The following is a 23857-nucleotide window of genomic DNA, read 5'->3' as shown; positions in this document are numbered from 1 at the left end:
AACTTGCCAGCAAGCCTCGTGTTACCACGAACAAACATCTTTTCTTGTTCATTTTTAATCTTCTTCAAAAGCATTTATTGGTGCTTCACAACAAAAACTGATAGATCAAACACCAGAGGCAATGACAATGAATATAAATGATGTGAAAACAGGGAATTATTTTCTTTTAATCTTTGGCACTATCTCTAATATTAGAAGCCTAAGCATTTTACGTCAGTGTGTGTATTTTAAACTACGGTCATTAAAATGTGTTCTGTAATTCTGAAAAACTACTGAAGGTAACTATTTGCTATTAAATTCATTTAATGATTAGACTTCATTAGGTTCTCGAAAGTGCATGGGACATCAGAGAAATTTATTTATAGACTGATTTCATCTGCGAATACCAAAGTTTCTGAAAACCAGTTGTAACTTATCAATAATTAGATTTGTAGCTTTATGTTAAAAAAGAAATTTTGCTAACTGAAATCTGATAGTGTGACGGTGAATGTCCACTTTGAAACGAATCCATCTTTAAACATTAACAAGGGATCTGATATTTTTGTCTCAAAAGTCGATTGGACCAATTTTAAACAAAATACTTATGGTTTTGGATAGTCAGCTTGGAAAACAAGAGCCAGATGGGATTCACGACAGCCTCTGAATCCTGACCACTGGACGACCACAGGGAACCAAATCTCTACGCTCATATATATATATTTATACACACACACATACATATATATGCACCTATACACACACACCTATCTATCTGTCTATATATATATGCACACTTATACATCCCATATCCTGCCACGCACTATTTCCTTCCACTGCACAGATATAACTGAATTTTGTCACCAACTCCCCCCCCGAACTGCATCCGGGTGGGGTTTGTCTGCCCCCTGCGAGGCAAACCGAGAGTGGAAGGAGAGGACGACCAAACCCTTCCCGCAGGGATCTCCAGGCAGCAGGACCGTGCGCAGGCACGACAGAGTCGCTGAGGCTTTTAGTTCCGACAGTGGGAAGCAAACAGAGGCAGGAAATTATTTAGTTCCACTAAGTAGAATCTGGAGCTAATCAGCACCAGGTCAGAAGTTGTGGTGCTTTTATTCTGCATTTTGCTAACACCACCTGCTTCCAGCCTGAATATATCAAATAGGTGGAGCAAGCTATGTTTAGAATAAATAAAAAAATATCTTGTTTGCTTTTAGTATATTTTCAGTGGAGTTTTCTTTTGAAGCCACATTTCAGATTTATAGATGCGTGATTTAGGTGCTTTTTTTATATCCATGATTTCCTCCCTAATATTATATCTGTCCCAAAACTCTACTGATAATAACATTTTATTTAGCTTAAATAGGAATCATTAAAATTAGAACCTATTCTTCTTTGCTTTTTTAGAAGACAACAAATTGGTTTAGTAGTCACTAAAAGCAGGTCCTGGAAGCATCAACTGTTCTGCCATAATTTGATAGACCGTGGTTCTGATGGTAAATGTCCATGGTGAGTTACACAATGAAATGTTAACAGAGTGATGCACACACAAACACACATCCCGACCCGCTGCCAGACACCTTCAATCCTACTGTCTTTCTAAATTGCACACCTTTGTCTGAACATTACAGCCGGATCCATGTTTGCTGAGGTCATTCTGACAACTTGGCGAATTTCTTTGGCAATCATTCTGAGTTTCTCAAAATTTACCAGGCCATCCACTTTGGAATCATTTCCTGCATAATTGAAACACACACACATATGAAAAAAAAAAAAAAAAGAGTAAGAAATACTTTTTTTAAAGAGCAATGTGTTTCTAAGCCCCCACATTACCCTTCCTCCCTCCTGCTCATCCATCAACAAAACTGCTTTAATCATAATTGAAAGAAAACAGGAAAATCTGGCAAAACATAAACGACAGTCAGGCCCACTCAGATTACCTAGTATTGCTCTTGTTAATCTATTTCTAAAGTAACAAGAATTAGTAGGAGGAAAAAGAATTAAGTGAACTATGCCCAAATTCATTGGCATAGATGTTAAAATAACATAAATATAGAACTGACATCAACAACATTCACATTCTGATATTGGTTCAAATAGTTCTGAAACATCACAACCGAGAATTGGGCATATTTTGGAAATGCTTAATGCCTTAACCAATTGTGAACAGAACTTTGTGTAAAAGGAAAAAAAAAAAATGGAAATGTTTAAACAAAACCCCCTTGAAAATGCTGAAAGCAAGAGTAGGAGGTGATATATCATCGGAGCTGTCTGAAAGCCACAACATGGAACGAAAACCTGGAAACATTGCAGCAACAAGTTGTTGTAAGAGAAATAGATTTGAAGTAGTGTAACTACCAGTTCACACACTCACCTGCTCTTCCACCCTAAACCTTAGGACAGCTGATGAAGATTAAGCACCGCTTTTAAAGTATTAAAAATATGCATTTAATTACTAATTTTTGTCTAAGATCGGTCCCTTCCATTATGCATTCAGAGTTCTGTTTTATTTTACTCCTACAAAGGATGCATTAAAAGCATCCTACTGGTGGCAGCTTCTTTCAGACATTTGTTGAATCACAGCGCACTGAAGAAAAGGCTGAAGTGTAGTCAATTCTTAGTTTATTATTTCTCTACGTTTGACATTACCTTCATGCAGAAAGGTGATATCCTTCTTGACAACAGGAAAAAGTGGAATAATGGGAGGCTGCATGCTCTGGCTGCTAAGGATGTTGCGGTATTTTGCCATGTTTCGAGATGGATCAAAAAGATCTTGAAGGTCTCTGAGGTGCTTTTCGTACTTGCTCGGTAACTTTTCCCAAGTGCCTCTGAGACGTGCTACCGGTGCTAGATTTAAGCCGCTGTAAGGCAGATACACTTCATTATTAGCTGTTAGTGGAATCGCTACCTTTCATAATGAAGTAAAGGTTTGATTTTTTGTTTTAAGGATTAAAAATAGCTTTCACAAGGTTAACCGTAAACTGCAAGTTCATCACAAGAAATCTCTGCTCTTCACTTTTCTGGGCACGTGAAGAAGGGAACTGTAAAAAGCACAACTGCTTCCTATTCACTAGGGACAAATTTCACATTATTGTGCCCTCATTCTCGTTAAGTAAAAACGTATCCATAATTAGTTGGCTGCAATAAAAAAAAAATTTAAAATGTAATATATCCATCCTCCCTATCATAACTTGTCACCAACTTTGCTCAAGAAATTTTGCAATGATTCTAAAGCCCCTGTAGCTGCAGAACTGGAAAGTAATATTCTCCAGCATTCGTTAGTAAAACCAAAAATCATACAGTTGCTGAATTTGCCATTGTAAGAAGATTTTTTTTTTTTGAAAGCTTCAAAAAATTATTTTGTATTTGTTTCATTTTTTTTATTACTGATCTCTCTCCATGCTATTATCAAGCCACAAACAAAGCCTTCTCTCACACGAAAAATCAAACATATGCCACCACACAGCTCCTCTTTTCCGTGCTCCATTAGGATGGTGATTTTCCTGTTTCATGCAACATATGGCATCAGACTGATACACAATGCAGGGCAAGGACGAAAGAGAACCCCTGTGGCATATGCTAACAAAAACATATTCCTCTGGAACTCAGGGTAAAACAAAAGCTAATTTATTTGTTTGGTTTTGGACCAAAGACCACTTCAGTCATGGCTTGATTAGACTTAACTAAGAAGCAGAAAGAATTATTGCTCCACCCACAATAAACCATGAGAAATTATGGAGAAGAATATAGAAATTAGATTCAGTATCCATCTGTGTATTCACCACGTAATGAGCAGCCACGGTCCCAATGGCTGCTCAAGCATCCCTTAAGGAAATTCATGAAGTCTTTAATGTATGACTAAACAGAAGCCAGTATCATTTGATGAACTGGCTAGACATGGCAGAAGCTATTTAAAAATGGTATTTTCAAAGACAGTGCTGATGCTGGGATACAGCGTGAATCCAGATCTTTGTCTGATGAATCACAGTGCTTTTTTTTTTTTAAAAAAAAAAAAAAAACCTAAAGCCTGGGTATAACATAAATGCAAGTAAAGGAAATGCTGAGCTCATGCTGTTAAAGTAGCAGCATCTAGTATAAATCAGAAGAGAAAGTCTAAATGTGCGAATGAAGAGGGAAACAAAAAAATCCAGAAGCAAACATATGACAGGAAAGAATGCAAAGGAAAATTAAACTAAAACAAGATGATTTGAGGAAGTCCTTACAATAAAAGGAAGAAATAAAGTAATCTCATCATCGTAGATATGACTCAGTGCACACTGAAAAAGTAACAATGAATGAAAAAAAGAAGGGAAATTGGGTGCCAGAATCACAGAAAATGACAGCAATGTTCAGGCAGGTTTCTGAAGTTCATCAATCAAACAATGCTTTTGTCCAAATCTTCTCTTTCCCTGCCAGGTAACAGTTAAAGAAGAGACTGTCACATCACCCACTGCAATAAGACTGAAGTTCTGAGGCTGAGGAAGGCAAAGACGGCAGCAACAAAACATCTCTTTGTACAGTCTGGCTTCTGAAACACTGGGCAATTCCCTTAAAACCACCCGGCACCATCGGTAATCTGTCCAGGATACACCTATTTCTTTTCTTTCCATTTAGATTAACAGAATTGCCTCCGCCAGCACAAATCAGATCCGACAAATGGGAAGCATTTTACCTTATAACTGCGAACATGGAATTGAAGTTCTTGCATTCTCGACAGTGGAGGGCAATTTTAATGAAATGCTTAATAATCTTCATTCTTTTGAGTTGGTTGGGCTCTGCTAAAATTTCCATGGCAACCCAGAAGGTCTCTTGATTGATGACATCCTCAAACTGTTTCAGGTGAGCATTCCCTGTTTTGGAGTCCAGCTTATAAAGGTCATCGATGTATTCTGTGGGCTCAATATTGCGGAATAATTCAAAGTCTCTCATGGAAAGCTGAGTGGCGACCTCAATGGTGCTCAGCTGCAGGAGGGAAATTTGGCTTTCTCTCAGCAGCTCCTGAGCATCCTCGTCTGAGCATAAGGTCTCTGTCTCCATATTGTTTTTTAGATAGTACCTAAAGAATAAAAGAGTTACAATAAAACATTAGAGATGCTCTTCAGAGTGTGTGAACACGAAGACATTGAACTTCACTGCTCAACGTGGACACTACTGAGACTGCAGGGGTGTTTACGCGAGTCTTTCCACATTACTGTTGACAACCCAGAGAAAGAGGCAAGAAGGCACGGCACAACCTTGTACTTCAGCTACAATAAACTACCATCACTACACTGAAATAAATAAAAAAAATTCAAAAGCTGTTTTAATCTACCTCTTCGCTAATGTTTTCTGTACTGCACACCGCAACATGCCGTAGCTTTCACCTTCAGAAAAAGGTCAGTTACTTTTCCATTTGTAACTTCAGCAGTGAAATAGTGAAATAACACTGTAAACACACATTAGTCCTGAGAAATGTCTTGCTAATGTATTCCTCCATTTCTTACACAAATCTAGTGTGGTTTCTTACATAAATTTAGTGTGGCATATTAATATTTACATGAAGCACATAGTACTCAGGAAATGAAAACATATCTGGAAAATTCATTTCCACGGTCCCAAGCAGATCACTTTCAGATATACAAAAGTTTATTCCTCATAAACTCCCCTCTGTCGCCTAGCAAAGACTAAAGAACTTTTTACTTAATAAACTTTCTTCTGGTGCGGATCAGATAAAAATGAATCACTTAACATTTCAGAAACATTCATAACAGTTTACATGAAAATGGAAGAATTTATCTCAGGTTAGTATCAGTTCATTGCAACATGACATCACTGAGAAAGAAACTAATTGTATACTTTAATCCTGGAAGCACATGTGGAAAGTGTCAGAATAAATATAGTTTTTTTTCCTTTTTAAGTGTAAGCCACTATGTAAGTTATCCTGATCTGCTGCATATAGTTGCCATCAAGCAAGCTGGCTGTAAATCTGGGGAGGGATTTTTTGGGTGCAGAAGAGGAAGGTGAAACAAGGAAGACAAAAGGAGAAGGAAATGTGTGTTACTGACATTCACTTGCTTGTTCTTCTAATAGACACCTGTCTATTTTAACTAAAATGTCCCTCCCCAATGTTTCTTTCCGATGTTTCACAGAATCATAGACCAGAATCACAGAATCGTCTCAGTTGGAAGGGACCTTTCAGATCATCGAGTCCAACCATCAGCCTAACTCTGACAAAACCCCCACTAACCCATGTCCCTCAGCACCACGTCTGCCCGGCTTTTAAGTACCTCCAGGGACGGTGCCTCAACCCCATCCCTGGGCAGCCTGTTCCAATGTTTGATAACCATTTCAGTGTAAAAATTTTTCCTAATATCCATCCTAAACCTCCCCTGGTGCACCTTGAGGCCGTTTCCTCTTGTCCTGTTGCCTGTTCCTTGGGAGAAGAGACCGACCCCCCCTGGCTACACCCTCCTTTCAGGGAGTTGTAGAGAGCGAGAAGGTCTCCCCTCGGCCTCCTTTTCTCCAGGCTGAACACCCCCAGCTCCCTCAGCCGCTCCTCACAAGACTTGAGGGTGCCCCAGACCCCTCACCAGCTCCGTTGCCCTTCTCTGGACACGCTCCAGCACCTCAAGGTCTTTCCTGTTGTGAGGGGCCCAAACCTGGACACAGCACTCGAGGTGGGTCCTCCCCAGTGCCCAGTACAGGGGGACGGTCACTGCCCCGGTCCTGCTGGCCACACTGTTGCTGACACAGGCCGGGATGCTGGTGGTCGCCTTGGCCACCTGGGCACACTGCTGGCCCGTATTCAGGCAGCAGTCAACCAACATCCCCAGGCCCTTCACTGCCAGGCAGCTCTCCAGCCACTCTGCCCCAAGCCTGTATCGCTGCATGGGGTTGTTGGGAACCAAAATTTTCAGTCCTAAAAACCAAATCAATCCAAACCAAAATCCCAACAACGGCCCATTTACCGTCCATTGAGTTGAATCCTGTCGGCCAACTTAGAGAACTGATCCGGGAGCCTCCGCTGCTTGATGACGCCCTCGGGGCTGACAGAGACTTCGCAGAGGGAGTAGGTCTCCGGGGCTCCCGTCAAGTTGAATTCGTGGACGGCGTGACTCACAACCTCTTTTGCTGTAGTGTCTTTGCTGATGATAATGTAACAACTCTGCTGATCTGCTTTGAAAACTCTTATTACTTGATCCGGGATATCTAAAATAACAGAACACCACCTTTAAGGTATGAAGCTACTTTTCCCTTGAAAAGATACAAGGTTATTCACTGTATCATTTGATAGCCAGAAAACAAACAAACAGATATTGAGCAAAAAAGCCATGCTGGACTTGATAAATATTCCTTAAAATATTCAGTCATTTCCCCCAACATTGAGAGGAAAAAAAACGACAACCCTTCTCCTCTCTGCATTTCCACAACTGAATTAATCTATGTATTATCCCATGACTGCAATCAAAGTACAAGACATCTAGATCTACTACTGAGCTGGAGACTGTCCTTCCCAGCGCGTCTCAAAAACGCTGGCAGCATCATTCCATCTTTGGCTCTTTTGTCTTTGCCAGAGCCAGAGGCGACGCGAGGGCCGGGACCCCCTCCCCAGGGCCGGGAAGGCACCGAGCACACATGGATGGGCTGTAGGCGGGAGGACAGGGTGAGGAAAGGAGATTTGGTTGCTCCCATAACTACTGCGAACTTTCACACTCCCTCTCTCACCCTGGAGGAACTAAGCTGCTGCCAGCAGCTAATTCTTTGGCTGGCGTACTCATTTATAGCACATTTTATGTATTATAAGTGCATCAGAGAACAGCTTTATTCCAAGGCAGCCTACAGCAGGGAATAAGTACCTAAAGAAACACACGTTTAACCTACAGCCTGATGATTGGCAATAATTCACTCCATTGGCTATTACAGAAGGCTCGATTTTCAACATAAAACTGATTGGAAAAAAAAACATCAAGAGTCAGAGTGCACACTAATTGAAAACTCAGGGAAGCACAGTTTTCCCCCTCCCCAAACTCTGAAGAGTAAAACCTCACAAGTTTTCTGCAGACCTGAGAAGGCAGGAGGCTCTCGCTGAGCCCCCTGCACCTGCAGCTATTCCAAAACCACGCCGGAGGCAGCAGTGCCGTTCACTCCGGCAGCAGGGATTCCCAGGGAGCGCAGCGAGGGGCTGATCCTGCAGCAGCAGGCTCCAGAACAGCCCTTCGCTTCTCTCACCAGCCGTTAATACCCTCAGCAATAAGTGCCAAACCCGTGGATTGTGGTGCGTGACCTGCCACCGAGGGATGCCCCGGTGCCGGACAGGACAAGGAGTGACCGGGTGTCCCTCTGCCCTGGGGGAGGATCCGGCACTTTTGTCAGGAGAATCGACCTGCTGGGTTGCACATCCCGGTCCTTCCAGCAGCAGCTCTCTGAGCATCCAGTTTTACACGCTGCTTACCCCATCACCTATACATTGATTTTTCTCTGTCAAAATCCCCTGCTTAAGGAACGAACAAACAAACAAACAAACAAATCTCTTTTAATGGGGCAGTGACCTTGAGGTTAACTTTTTCCTTGCATCAGGACTTAATGGTGTTATGGGGGCAAGGAGCAGGAATTTCAGGGCAAGAAGCAAGCAGGTAATTTATGATTCCGCACCAAAACTTTCCCCCTATTGGGGAAAAAAGAAGCTTCAACAGCAGCTGCAAATAAATTGGAAAATGAGGGGAAAACCAGTGCGTTAGAAAAATTTCTGACCGAAAACTAACCCTATGAACAGTTTCATTGTTATGACTTAGCACATTACCAGAATAGTCACGTCAATACCTGGGGAGTAGTTGAATTTGAAAAGCTCTATGCATATATGAATGGGGGCAGTAAAAGGGAATAGTAAATATTATGTACTCATTTCAGAGTGAAGGTAGGGAGAATGCCACATTGAATAATTTGGGAAATGACTGCACTCATAAAAATCATAATAAATCAACAGAAGAGCCAAAGATCCATATCTTGGTATTAACTTAACTAAAAATCAAAACATATAAAGTATAAAATCAAAACTGAAATGTAATTTGGGGAAAAAAAAAAATAAAAAAAATCACCACGCAACCAAATCAGTGTAACCTGTAAGTGACAGGTGATGGAAACTTCTGTTACAAGCATGTGTCTATCTTCATGGTCTTTGCTTTTAAGCACATAAACATTAATAAAAATTATTTTCCTCTGCATGATGCAGCTTGTGGTTACAACACAGAACAAGTTTGCATGCACAAAATTTTAGTTTTACAGAGTGCAATAGAAGAACAAACTAAATATCGAACTGCGTTATCATCTAAAACTTCCGTTTCTATAAAAGGGACGTAAAGCAACCTCATTCCTTTAAAGCAAGGTCACAGCAAAGGGAAGGAACGTGTCAGCAGCAGAAATGGGAATAAAACGCAAGTGCTCACAGCCTCAGCCCGGCACGGTGCCCATAAAGGGAACCAAGGGCTTCGGTTTATTAAAGGGAAGGTTACCCAGCATGTGACTACTCAATGCCCTAATAGTCATAACTATGTCAATGCAACATCTGGAAGTGTTAAGTTCAACAGGCAAGCCATGCAATATTAAGGTCTCCAGGATGCCATACATCGGGATACTTACAGTAAAACCCAACAGCTGCCGGCAGGAAAAAAAGAGAAAAACTGTGTCAACACCAAATCAAGATTTTTACAAAACTTAGCAAGAGTAGGTAGTACACTGTCAGAAATATTTTGCTTTTCTCTGCCATTCAAAAATGACAGCTTATTCGTTATAGTAAACTTAAAAGTAAAGGTTAAGAAGGACTAGTTATCCACATTTCATATTAAGCAGTAACTTGTGTAATATCAAATGAAGATTCTTAGAGAACATGTGTGTAGCTCTCATGCAGACAGCGCAAACCTGGATTTGCAGCAAAAAGGGAATTTATTTGCTATGGGTATTTATGCACTTGACAGAGTCTATCTGTGCATATCCCTTTTAAAAGGGAAGTCTGCAAGTTTACAAAAACATAAGCCATAGCCAGAAGGCACTTTACAGAATATGTAATTATGCACAGAACTTACACTTGAAACAGGGAAACACGATTCTGACTTGATGTATTTACAGGCAGCTGCATAAAACAACAAATCCCTCCTGCAGCCACCCCATAAACCGTATCCCTACGGTAACAGCAATGAGAACACAGACTACACATCTCAAAGCATTCTTCTTTTTTTTTTTTTTCCCAGACATACAGTTGAATACATGTAATATTTGTAAAACTTTACTATCACTATGTTGGTACCACAGCAGTCCTAAGTTTATCTGCAGTACTGCTTGAAACACATATTCAAAGACAGTGGATGGACAAATGGAATCACCAGGAGAACTGGCATCAGAAGAGATGACAGAAGAGAAAGGTGCAGACAAGAACAACCTGCTTCCACCAGAGCTCTGGTAAACTCCAGTAAACCAAATACTCTCAGAGGTGGCAAAATGCATTTCTTTGTAAAAAGAAGTTAAATTTCACATTACAAAAAAGCAAGAGAGGTTCTAGGCAGTTTGGACCTGTTTGGGCCACGAGATAAACAGGTAACTGCACTTGGAGTGTTTGAAGCTGGTAAAAGATGTAATTTTCCCCCTGAACCAGCTGCCTTGTAATCATCCTGCAAATCAAGCTAATGCTGGTGTTTTACCTGAAGGATTAGAGAAATCCAGAATGCTCGTCGTTGGCTGCAGCAGGTCGGGGCTGCTGGAGGAGAGCGTTCCCGGAATGGGCATGATGGCCAGGCTGTGCCGGCACTGCCGCGTCCCCACGATGCTGTCGTCCTGCGACTGGCTCACGCTACCGTCACTGCAAAACACGTTCGTTTCAAATTACATGCACTAAGCTCCTTATATTCACCTTGGGATGAATGAAACTGGGAAAAAATAATGGCGCTCGGATCTTTTAATTACACGTTGTAATTACATGTAGACCGGCTTTCAATACAAGGATGGAGGAAAAGCAGATTTGAAAGCGCTCACTGGGAGAAGAGAGATATTTTGGTTCTTGTTCTGCATTTATGGGTCGGATTTGCTGCATTTTTTTAAAAACATAAGCAACATGGACAAAATGACTGAAGATACTAAGAAACTAAAATATAACGATTTAATAAGGAATGATACTGTTTGACCAGAAAAGCCTGACAAACCTGAAGAGTTTTGGAGGCAAGATGCTGAATCGGGTCTTGTCTAAAATTTTCCTGATTCTGTTTCTCCCACCAGATACAGTGTTTGCTTTCATCTTCTTGTTCCCTTTTTCACGGGGAAACATCTGTTCCACATCTCCAGGCATATCTGGGATGGAATAACGGTTGTTTTTCTTTTCTGCAATTTTTGGAATATGCGGAATTCCGTTCTTCTCTTGTCCTATCCTGCAGAGCAGCTCCTTGAACACTGCAAGAGAAGATACAACCATTGTGATTTACCTTTGCACACTAAAACCTCCACATTCTTCTTCCCCACTCAAACCTTTTTCTTCCCATACTATCCCTGCAGAAAAAGTGAACCAAAGAGTTACAAACCAGGCAATACATTGCATTTTAATTTTGATTCTACGAGGGTGGGTCTTTTCCCATTTAAGTTTTGCTTTTGATACCCTGGCAGAAAGAGTAACCCCAAAACGTTCAATAAACAAAATCAAATATTCTGCGTAGCGGAGTTCTCCTGTCTGCTTTGGAAATTAGCACATATCACAGCAAATTTAATAGACCTAGTATACCGTTACCGCATAGACAGCAGGGAAACACTGCGTTCATGGCAATCACCTCTACGTATTTATTGACTTTCTTGTCTGCATCTTTCCTGCAACAGCGTGCAAATGCTTCCTCAAGAATAACTGTAAGACAGACTGATATTTTCCAAAACAGCCTTTGTTTGCTTTTAGTAATACGACTGAACAGAAGCTGCATCAAGATTCCTATTGCATTTATCAAACTAAGCCAGTCTATCACCAAAACTGACATGGCCCAAGATACAATTCCATGGAAAAGATAGTGTTTATGATCTTCGTGTTTCTTCCCACGTATAAAAGGTGAGAACAAATTCTTCAAAGTTGTTTATCAATACAAAGTATTCTTTTAAAAATATTTTAAGAATCTTTTAAAATCTTTTTAAATCACTCAAGTCAGAAATTCAGTATTTTCTGTTGAAATGTGGGAGAATGCAGGACTTCACAGAGTGAATTTCTCTGATTGCCCCTATGTGCAAGACAACCAGGACTTTATAGAAAGTCCCAGCCAAATTGCGTATTTCTATTAGGTAACAAAATTTAAGGCTACAAGCCCTCATGGTACAGATTCAAATATAAGAATGGGAATTGCTCTTTGTCAGCACCGATTAAAAAGACGGGGTAATAAGTATCGCTGTTGAAAAAAGTTTCAAGACATGAATTCATGAAAATGCATCAGAGACGTCACCCTGAAATTCTATCAGCCAACAGGAAGAGAAGAGGTTGGAATCCACTCCTAAATGTACGGTGCTTACATTTGTAATACAAATGAACAACCTATCGCTGCCTCAGTTCCAGCTGTGCTTTATTTTACGTCATTTCACATTAGTCTGGACCACCAGTTACTGCGGTTGATTTATGCCTTTTTTTTTTTTTTAATTATGCCATAATTTTTTTAATTATGATCTTGAAACCTTTTACCCGCACAGCAATAAACAGGAAATAATTGTTTTAAAAAGCAATAGTGAAGGAGGGGAGGTAACTGGAGGAAGAAAATCAGAAAAAGGAGACCATCAGAAGGTCTCAGACACAAGCAGAGAGGCAGGAGCTCCCTTGTGCAGTGTCTCTCCTCTCTGTAGCTATGGTTATTCTGTTGCCTGAACAGGATTACGGAAAAAGAACAGATGGTTTGACTGAGATTTTTTAAGGAGGTATTTATGTGTTTATATTCACGTTGACAATTAAAAGCCAACATTTATATGTCATACCGCTTTTTATATCCCCTTTTCAATCTTAGATATAAAGGCAATTTATCCTATCGTTCTTGCAGCCATTATGAAAACTTTTACAAAAGCCCAGTTTGGGATTTTTGCTGTTTCTTGGCAAAAAACAATTTGGCCCAGATCCCCTGGCTGTGCTTCAGCCATATCGCATGAAGGGACACTAAAGCCGCTTAAACAGTCATTTGAGGATTTCTCGGGGAGCAAAGAGCTGGCCAGGCTGGCTTTGTGCCACCCAACGCGCAGCCCTTGGCACACGAGAACTTATCCCAGCAAACAGAGGTGCAACGAGGGGACTTCGGCACAACTTCGCACTCCCAGAGCAAGTTGGGAAAAAAAAAAAAAAAAAGGTGGAATCTTACTGCAGTTCGAAAGCCAGAAAGACTGGAGATTTTCCCTCCACATACACAAAAATACACCATATATAAAGTCTACTCACCAAAAATGTTTGTTTTTACAGTAATGGAGAGATGAGTGTTGTTCCTTAAGATTTCCAGAGCTTTTACAAAGGTAATGTTCTCAAAATTCTGTCCATTTACTTCCATTATCTTTAAGAAGAAATAAAAATTGGACTATTAGGAGAACAACTGTTTATGACAGACTTACAAATACAAAGGTGATAATACAGGCACAGCAGGAACTTTCCAGAAGTTATTATATCATCTTTACATCAGTTGTAGAATGAAAACATTCATTGTAAAATAACTATTTTCATCACGTCAGTGAAAGTATCCCCTGTAAACAAGCCAGGACCTGCATTTCTACCTGACAAATGCTTTAAACGAACATATTGTCTGTGCTAACATGACATTCTTGCAATTAGGAACTGCACCTGAATCCAAAATGGTGGATCACGAACCACAGAACTGAGATTACATCGAAGATGCTGGGAGGGCTGGAGCCCCTCTGCTGTGAGGACAGGCTGAGAGAGCTGGGGGGGTTCAGCCTGGAGAAGAGAAGGCTCCGGGGAGACCTTGGAGCCCCTTCCAGTCCCTCAAGGGGCTCCAGGAGAGCTGGGGAGGGACTCTGGAGCAGGGAGGGGAGCCATGGGACGAGGGAGAACGGTTTTACACTGAAAGAGGGGAGATTTAGATGAGATCTCAGGAAGAAATTGTTTGCTGTGAGGGTGGCGAGCCCCTGGCCCAGGCTGCCCAGAGAAGCTGTGGCTGCCCCATCCCTGGAGGGGTTCAAGGCCAGGTTGGACGGGGCTTGGAGCAACCTGGTGTGGTGGGAGGTGTCCCTGCCCAGGGCAGGGGGGTGGCACTGGATGGGCTTTAAGGTCCCTTCCAATCCAAACCATTCTACGATTCACTTGGTATGAACTGTCATTGCTCCACCAGCTTCAATGAACTGGGATGACTCGCACTAGGTGGGAATCAAACAAAACCAGCTGATGGCTTCAACTTAACCATATCTCCAACCAGAAAGTGTCCTAAAATAACCACAACTTGTTTTTCTTTTCCCTTTCTGTTTCCGAAACATTTAAATGTTTTAAATATTTTGAAAACTATTTGATAGAAACCCATTTAACACGCGTAAACTGAAGCTGGACTGTGGCATTCACAATAGAATGCTAGCCAGTTGTTTGCTTTTAGTAAACAGCATATGCTTCTTGTTGAGAACACTACATTTGGTTGAACCCGAATATTTTAAGTGAACTTTATTCTTTTTACCTGATCACCGCGCTTAAGTCCAGCTTCTGCTGCTTTACTGCCCATTTCCACAGTCTCTACAAAAATACCAAACCCCTTGTCGCTTCCCCCAAGGAGGCTGAAAAACAGCGGCGAATCTCTAGAAGGTTTCTGCAGGGTAATTTGTCTCCATTTTGCTTTGGCAGCGCAGGCAATATTCAGCAATCTCAGATGTCCTTTCATTTTCTGTAACAGAGAAGACACAAAATGAACGTAGTGTTTCTTTTCCTAGAAATGGAAAAACAGTTGTGAAAAAAACCCCAAGTGCCAGAAAAAAGTCTTTTGATGCCATGTATCCAAATCTTACTAAATAAACCTTGGCCTCTTTTCCAGTAATGCAAAAACACATAAATGAGTGTCATATGTACTATTTTATATGGGCTTTATATCTAAATATGTATTTAAGAATGAATATGTCCACGTAAAAAGCCATCTATTGACTGTTAGACTTGCAGACTACGATGTGTTAGTCACTTGTAACACTGGAAAATGAGAACATGTAATATTAGAAAGTATGACCAGTCGTTCTTTTTGCTCCTACCGTATCTTCCAAGTTCTTTTCAAATTCTTCCAGAAATCGAGTCATAGCAGGATCTCCTTCGAAGTCATTAAAATGATTGTTCACCCACAGTAAGACCACTCTGGTAACCTGTAAAAAAAATTATGTGTTATGTACCTGTGATTCTTCTCTTACGGCAAAGAGAATAGTTGTTGGCTACAACACCCAGTACTTACTAGTGCAGAAATCCATCTTCAGTTAACTCTTCCTTATGCTGTTTATAAAAGTTATCTTTTTAAAGCATCCTAATGATGTCCTTAAAGAAAGTTCTCGGAAGTACGTTATGATAACAGAAAACCTTCTTTTAAGAACTTCTAGTTGAATCTTCAGGTTTCTTTTGTACGTGCTACAGAGTTACTATCATTCATGATAAAGTCAGTCTGACGATTGTTTTATCCATCCATGTTATAAAAAATGCTAATCTATAGCAGTTTCTCTTCTGAAAATAAACAATTTCCCCTTTTATTTGCTGAGAGCGCTGTTTTGAGCTGAGATGCCTTTTTTTTTTTTTTTTTTTTTTTTTTTTTTAACTTTCCTCTTCTTAAAAAATGGTAGTTGTCAAAATGAACAGCATGGAAAAGGTAAGAAGAGAAGCAGTAACCACAGCAAAAGACCCCAGACAATTTCCTATGCAAAAAAATACAGCGTTTTGATAGTCTGTTGGGTTTCCTTCAGCTCAAAGGTAGGACACATAAAACCGCTGGCTAAGAATTTTACTGCTATAATTTTCAACAAATTGGACACGGATGCAAGTTCCAGACTATGGACATTTTTCACGTGTATGTGCATACAGTTACGCAGAGTTGAACCTCCTTCTATTTATGGAAGCATTTTTATCAACTGCACCTGTCTTGAGCAGAGTTTATTTTAAGTACAGAGTTTGTAATAAGCTGCTCAAACAAAATGTGCTCAATAGACTGAAAAGCTCTACAGCAGAAAATTCTGGAAGACAAGCACAATGGTGCCGTGAGAAGAAAAATGGTATGTCCAAGAGATCATGAACACAAGTTCCCTGCACTTCTGGTGAAAAAGGATTTCAGAGACTGGCATTTACATCTTTAAATTAAATAGAAAACAGTATTTATCATTTTGCAGAAGAGAAACAATGTTATACCGAATTCAGGATAGTACACTATATGCATACAATCCTTTCTTGATACTAGTGAAAAATACTTTGCTTTCAAATAGTTCATATAAAATATCTCCAGCACAATCCGAGTTTATCAGCAATAAAAAAAGGAATCAATTTGTAGACATTTTCACCAGAAATACTAAAGCTCAGACTCAAACCAACCTTATCTCTGAGGCTGTCCACTGTGAACCATTCCAGGAGCTTATTTCCAACTTCCAGGGGGCTTGTTAGAAATGTTCTGTATGTTAGAAGGAAATCTTCGATGTATGTTGGATCCACAATAGAATGTTCTTCTATTAAGTGCATGATGAGTCGCTCGGGTGTTGCCTTAAAATTTAAATGCAAAAAATAACTGTTATCTCTCGTCACTACCTCTTCCCTAGAGAGTATCTTAACATAAAACCATGTGAACAGTATAATCCTTTTTCCAATTTCAGTTACAGCAAACTCAGGAGAAAATACACTAATGTGTTTAAATCAGAACTTCATGCGTCCCTCAGCCCAAGTGTTTTGCATCGGTAATACCTGGCTAAAACAATTAGTAACTTCCCTTAATTTTATTTTTACTAGAAGTTCCTCTTCCAGATTAGAAAAACCAGGTCAATCCATAAAGATGCACAAACAGTGCTCCCAATACAAAGCTCAATATATGTGCTGAAGAGGTCTAATATTAAAAGAGATGAAAGTATATTTGTAAAATAATATAAATTCCTTCTAATCAAATTTTTGAGCTGAGACAGACAAAACTGTGTATGTCTTCTACATTCAAACCAAAATTGTATTCATTTACTAATAAATAAAGGTTTAATAGATGAATGGAAAGCACAGAAAGAAATTCACCTTGATAACGATGTGCCCTTTTCTGGTTCCACTGCGATCCAGCTCCCTGTGCTCCTTTACCATCACGATCTCTCCTTCTTCCTCCACTTTATGAGTGTTTTTTTCCACGTGGTTCAGAATCCTCCAGTAGTCTTGCTGGGCTATACACACAAACTGCCCCCAGACAACACGGGATTGTTAATGAATATGCAAACCATGAATGTATCCCCATCTCTGGGCTGCTTCAACACAATCACAACAGCACAGCATTTGATACCAGCCCCACTCTGTGCTGCCCAACTACACGAGTGAGAGTTAGAAACAGAAGATAAACACAACTGGTCACCTTCTCACATCTCCAGAAGGTTGCTCGAATGGGGTAAACTATATAGAGGACAAAGCCTGTGAGAAGTGGAAATGGATATTTTCTATTTATGTGTTCTTGCTGTGTGTCAATCACATACAGAGCGTGACTGGGGTGGACCGAGCTTCTGTTTCAGCACAAAGCAAAGTTCCCATTTCTCACGTTAACGGCAGTGTGAAATAAATCTCAGGTATTCAAGAGTGTACAACTAACCCAACATCAGCAAAGCCCTGGACCCACAAAATACCAACCTCCTTTTTTCTCCTCCTGGAATAAAGATCATGAAAGTAGTCCATTTTCTTTTATTAGATGCTTAAAAATACGAGGTAGTTGTATAGAATTGTAATCTTACCTGACAATCATCTACTTTGGTTCTGACCACTCCATTCATGTACTGTTTGTCCAGAGAGGGAGTAATCCCAAAACTATTTCCCATACAGAGACTCTCACTCTTCCCATCAGGATAGCTGATTTCCACTGTGCCATTTAAAATAACATACCAAGAATCGAGCTAGAGGAAGTAAAAAACAAATGTGAAAAGTGAAGCTAATTCAACAACTTCTATAAGCTGTTCCAATGCTCTTATCTCAGAAAGGCTTTTTCTTGCAGTCTCCAGTTTGTTTTCACCACAGTTTTGCAACATTTAATTCACTAAAAACGTGCACTGTAAGGCAAGCAATAAAGATGACTTAAACAAGAACGCTTTTCAGCATTCTTCATTCATTTCAGAACTAATTCAGTAGGGAGGAATGCTGATGAACAGACAGTTTTTTTAATCAGTGGGCTAATTGCTACAATATATTTATACCATTTTGTAAGAATGAAGACTCTTTCCCTGGGCACCCGTTTGGTCACTACCAGAGATGAGTCTACCTCATCCTCTTGGAGGGATGACCTGCTACGGCCATTCCAGATGTCTTGATCCAAGGGCAGAGAGAGAGAGATTTCAAAATAGGGATTCGGAGCACTTATGTTGGGAGCCTAACCACTGATAATTTGAACATCTGTCTCCTTCCGCTGAATATGTGTGGATAACAACATACTGAATGCTGTGTTATGTCTGTACTTGGCCACGTTGAAGTCTTGAACAAGACAGTAATACACAGGCAGAATCTCCCCAAAAGGATGGGCTACGGTTTGAGTGTTCTGGATATAGGTCACGGTGAGAGAAGAATTCTCTAACTTTCAGGTGTGGAGATGGAAAATGGATTTTCTAGCCCTTCACCTCCAGATGCTCTTGCAAACTTACTGCTGCCTATAGCACTCAAACTGCCACATAAGCAGTAACTTACCTCTTGGCCGTCTTCAAGTATGATGGCTCCTGCTTGCTCTACCACTTCAAATATCATCACTGAGCAGAGTTCTCTTCTCACAGACATAGTCATGTTGGCAAAGGCAGGGAGCTGATGCATAAATTCCAATAATTGCTCTGTTAGACAAAGGAAACATTGGTATGAAGACTGCAAGGCCCAGGGGTTTCTTAGACACCTTACCCTCCACAGGTATATTAAATCTCGGTTAAATTCACGGAAAAATTGCTCAGTGGTGTAACAAACCCCATTAGTGCCTGTGGCTAAACGAGCCCAGTATGCATTCTGTCATCAACAACCGGAACCCGGCTCTACAGTCTTGATCGTGTTCTGATTTGACTCTGACGGCAGCGGTCTGGCTAGAGCGTAAAAGCACTTCAGCTCCAAACATTTAGAACAACTAAAAATACCCTTACAGTACAGTAATTATAAGCTTGATAGGAGCACGAAATGTTTTTCTAGTGTTTAGAGAAGTTATCTGAAGTATAGCGTAATGCAAATTTTACTATTTAACTAATGCAAATTTCTAGTTAAACACTGCAGTAAATCACTTGCATCTTAAATGTTTTCCAGTATACAATTATTAAATCTATACTGCAGTAATAGCATATACTCTTTGACATTAATAACATTCAACAGTTTCAGGCAGTCAAAATCACCTTGCTACCTATCCCTCCCCTACATCAACACTACAATGACTGTAATATTTAACATCTTAAGCACCTCCGAGACTGTTTTTTAAAATACTTCGTTTCTCAGAACAAATACTTTCTCAGTAAAAAGAGATATCATTCAATTAACAGTATCACTAGAGCAAAGCGATCTCTGGAAGGCATCATTCGTAATTATGAGGATATACATATACACTTTTCTGATATGCTTCTCTTATAGATGTCCTTTAAGAGTTGTTATTTTTTTCTCCTCACCAATATCATCATCAGTTTTATCTGCAGGCTCTTTCTCAAGGCACTCTCGTACAACATCTCGCCCTAGAAGCGGATCTGAAGTTCTGTCAATATCTTCATCTTCCTCCTCTTCTTCATCTTCAGAGTCTACAGGTGCTTCTGGAAGACCTGTTAAATCAACATCTCCCATCTCACTCTCTGTAGCCTACAAAGAAAACACCCACAGACAATGAGTTCCGTTTCTTCAGTATGACGGCTGAGCTCTTAGGTAACTCATACAACAAAAGAAATTCTGTGAACAATTCAAACTAGAAATTGTAACAGCTCCCTTTCTGAACACTGAGAAGAACACATTACACTGAAAACAACAGTTACAGGATGGTACAAATACATACATTGGCATAAAGCAACACCATGCTATGGGCATTATCACCACAGGTCCTGAAAATAAAATTAACATACTGGGACATTTGCTCTCTGTCTTTACTTATATCCCCCCCCCACCTCCGATGAACTACAGGCAGTACAAACCCATCAATATTAACTCGGTGACACAGGAAAAAGCAAAGCAGATAGACTGGCTGAAATGAAAGGGATTTGATCTTATTTTTAATGTTGGTATTATAACGTGGATTTGAATCCTGGCACAGAGCAGGTGCAGCATATAAACTGGGGGGGGAAGGAGATAAGGGTGACTATTCCTTCCTCTATTAGCTGATTCTCACTTTATCAGCATTTACTCTTTCTTGCTCATTCATGTAAACAAAATGGGGTTTTTCCACAATTTGAGGGTCTGTATTATTAACAAAATAACAATTTAACGGGGCAATACCATCAGTTACCCAATGCCTGCAGACGCGCTTCTGCTGCCATCAATAGATGGCAATATAGACATCACCCTGAGCAAACACATGAAGCAAGGGCGAAAGAGAAAGCAATACTGGCAACAAAAAGCAGGATCATATAGGAAACATTTGCAATAACTCCTTATGTAAAGTTTAAATGATGTAATTGTGTGAAAATAACTTTGCAAACAGATGGAAGGGGGGGGAGGAGAAGTAGTATCAAATTTGCAATTTCCACAGAGTAGTTGCTCCACCACTTCTTTTTTCTTTTTCAGTTTAAGCCAGCATGCAAATCGTTTGTCTGTTCAAATTCAAAAATCTGAACAACAAGATGTGTCACTCAGAAGTATAAAGCAATCATATAAAGACTTCCAGAAAACTGAGTTTCTTTTTAAATGAACACATTTACAATATTCACTTTAAAAGAAAACCTTAAGATTTTACAAAAACACCGCTGACAAACTAACGCATCAAACACTCAGCATGTTCACAAAACCTTCAAAGCAAAGGATGGGTCTTGTCCAACCTGCCTTTGAACACTTCCAGTGATGGGGCAGCCAGAACTTCTCTGGGCAACCTGTTCCAGTGTCTCAGCATCCTCATCGTAAAAAACATATATATATCCAAGCTAAACCTACACTTTTTCAGTTTAAAACGGTTGCCCTTGCCCTGTCACTACAGGCCCTGGTAAAAAGTCTGTCTTATAAGCCCCCTTAAAGTACTGAAAGGTCTCCCCGGAGCGTTATTCCCTTTTCTCCAGTCACTGGGGACTTCACCTGACTGCCATGACTTTTCAAAAGAGATGGAGAGTCCCTCAGCAATTCCATCAGCAGTGCCCTTGGGACCCTGGGGTGCACCTTGTTGGGTCCCATGGACTTGTGTATGTTCAGGTTCCTCAGGTGGTCTCAAACCCCATGGGAAGGACTTCATTCCCCCAGTCCCCGCCTTGAGGTTCAGGGACTTGAGAGATGTGAGAAGTGGGACTACCACCGAAAACTGAGGCAACAAAATTGCTGAGTACCTCAGCCTTCTCCATGTCACTAGTTCTCCTCTCTTATTTGTGGAAGGGAGGGAAGTACATTTTCTTCAATCTTCTTTTTCTGACCAATGTACTGCAGACGCCCTTCTTGTTGTTCTTCACATCCATTGACAAATCCTGCTCCAACTGTGCCTTACCTTTCCCGATCCCAACCCTACACATCCCTATATTCCTCCCAGGATACACATCCTTGGTCCCACTGTATGCATTTCCTTCTTGCACTTTAGTTTGATCAGGAGGTCCTCACCCAGCCATGCTGGTCTCCCGCCTTCTTCGCCTCAGAAAAAACACCCCTGATTTTAAGTGATTTAATCACAGCAGACTGCACTGCCTCCATCTTCCTACTCACTCCGCGTTGCTTGGCTAACGCAAACCCAGCACTTTGACAGCTGAGCAGCATTTATCTCCTTTTTGCGCTAGACAGAAAAATACTGGAGTTCAGATACAACCTTGGACCTTTGAGCTTGTCCTCATTTTAATAATTAGCCAGCAACCCTAATAAATAAGGTCTAAATGATTTAACATAAGTATTTCTTTCAGAGTAGGATAACAATACATATAGGGTTAAATCTGTTTTATATTACGTCACTTTACTGGCTCATGTAGCTCACATTAACAATTTTGGAATTAAGCCCAAGTGCAAATTGTGCTTGGAGAGTCTCAGCAGCACATGATCAGTAGAGCATTTTATTCAAGGACTTTCCTAGCATTTCTTCATCTAAATAGCCACAACTGATATCAACTTTTCCAGGCACAGTAAGACTACGGTACTGATACCCCCTTTGATAACCTCAATTTAAGAGAACAAAAGCGAGGCTATAGGTTCTACGGAAAAGTGACGCTTTAAAATTTTCATTGTAGATCCAGATAGGACAACAAACAAATCTTCTCTTTCCTTGATAAGTAAGTTACAATTTGATCAAGCCTTGAAATAAGAGATGGTCTTCAAAAGATTACGTGCAGCTGGGTGACAAAGGGTTGGCAGGTCAGGCAGCGCTGGGAGGAAGAGGAAGGATTTTGCTCATAAAGCTGTCTGCAGAAGTAGCTGCTCTTCCCAAGCGCGATGCCCCAGCTGCTTCCATTATCAAACATCAAAATCATTCCTCACGGAAACATTTATGAACTACTAATATATAAAATGAAACCAGAAGCTGCAACCCTCAAACCTTTGACAAATATGGATTTTCAGGATTGGGTCTGCAGGGCAAGGACATCTCCTGGGAAGGCAACAGGGACAGACTCCAATGGTGAATGACACGTAGATCAGCTGGAAAGTTAACACCAGTCAAAACATGTGTTTGCTATTTTAAAAATCATACTATTATTACTCTATATATAGCACTGCAAATTTTGCCAATTAACGTGTTTCGGCCATGTTTGCCAAATACTGATCACGGAGATGTCCTGTACTGGCCTACGGTTTGGAAGCCGAAGATGTAAGAACTGGTCCTTGCAATGTTTTGGTGATAATGATACCTATCACACTAAATTGGGTGTCAGAAACACACACCGACAGGAAAAAAAAGTATTAAATATGCTTCCATAGAAGATTTCCTGTGCCATAACAATTTCATATGATAATGTATTGTAGTGCTTGTCATTCCTGATGCGACCGGCTATTAAAAGCAAGGTTTTTTTTTCCCCTTCCCTCATGTCATTTCTGTCAGGGGAGAAACAGCCAAGCCTTTTTTCAGAATTGACAGAATAACCCTCAATGCATATTTTATAGATAATCCATTTTAATATCAAAACCTTAACCATAATTGGAATTATCGCTGGGCAGTAATCTTGCTGCCCACAAATCGTATGTACTGACAGAGTGACAAATGAAAGATTTAAAAAAAAAAAAAAAAAAAGAAAAAAAAGAGAGAGAAAGAGAGAAACTTAAGGCACACTACTGACAGAACTAAGCAGGTAAGTAAAAAACAGACACCAATTGGTTGGTCATTAAGGAACAGCTATTGATATTGATACAAGCAATTAATTCATTATAGCAGAAGTGAGATCCTACCCACTTCCATCCATCCAGAGATGCGACCTGTGTCACCTGTGCTACCCTGCCCGACTTAAAGCCCATCCGACGGAAGCACAGAGAAAGATGTTTTCCTTCTGTAATACCTGTTATTTTTCCCAGAGGATACCTATTACAGGCCAAGCAGCTGTTTGCAGAAGTTTAATCCCTCATTTCAACTTCCGCACGCAAAACCACCCAGCTTCCCCTACCTCTAGCTAAACACTGTAGTTCTGAAAT

At 40.4% G+C, this 23857-nt stretch overlaps 1 protein-coding gene across 7 annotated transcripts in view; it reads right to left on the bottom strand.

The window, feature by feature from the left end:
* The window catches only part of RAPGEF6 (Rap guanine nucleotide exchange factor 6), a 129374-nt gene that overhangs the window by 22208 nt on the left and 83309 nt on the right, over positions 1–23857 (bottom strand). For 5 of the 7 annotated variants that reach the window (XM_074603608.1, XM_074603606.1, XM_074603609.1 and 2 more), the window contains 15 exons: positions 19744–19927; positions 18800–18936; positions 17860–18018; positions 17165–17317; positions 16487–16651; positions 15175–15282; positions 14616–14819; positions 13382–13490; positions 11145–11388; positions 10647–10804; positions 9592–9606; positions 6924–7164; positions 4649–5032; positions 2626–2837; positions 1589–1712 (listed from right to left, as the gene is read on the bottom strand). In XM_074603608.1, the coding sequence (XP_074459709.1) occupies positions 1589–1712; positions 2626–2837; positions 4649–5032; positions 6924–7164; positions 9592–9606; positions 10647–10804; positions 11145–11388; positions 13382–13490; positions 14616–14819; positions 15175–15282; positions 16487–16651; positions 17165–17317; positions 17860–18018; positions 18800–18936; positions 19744–19927 (2597 nt within the window). The remainder of the gene's footprint in view (positions 1–1588; positions 1713–2625; positions 2838–4648; positions 5033–6923; positions 7165–9591; positions 9607–10646; positions 10805–11144; positions 11389–13381; positions 13491–14615; positions 14820–15174; positions 15283–16486; positions 16652–17164; positions 17318–17859; positions 18019–18799; positions 18937–19743; positions 19928–23857) is intronic. The other 2 variants (XM_074603605.1, XM_074603607.1) reach the window with 1 other exon arrangement.

The sequence above is a fragment of the Larus michahellis genome, chromosome 11 (assembly GCF_964199755.1).
Source record: "Larus michahellis chromosome 11, bLarMic1.1, whole genome shotgun sequence".
Classification (NCBI taxonomy): Eukaryota; Metazoa; Chordata; class Aves; order Charadriiformes; family Laridae; genus Larus; species Larus michahellis.
Note: the sequence above shows the minus strand (reverse complement) of the source record. Positions and strands in the feature narration are given on the sequence as shown.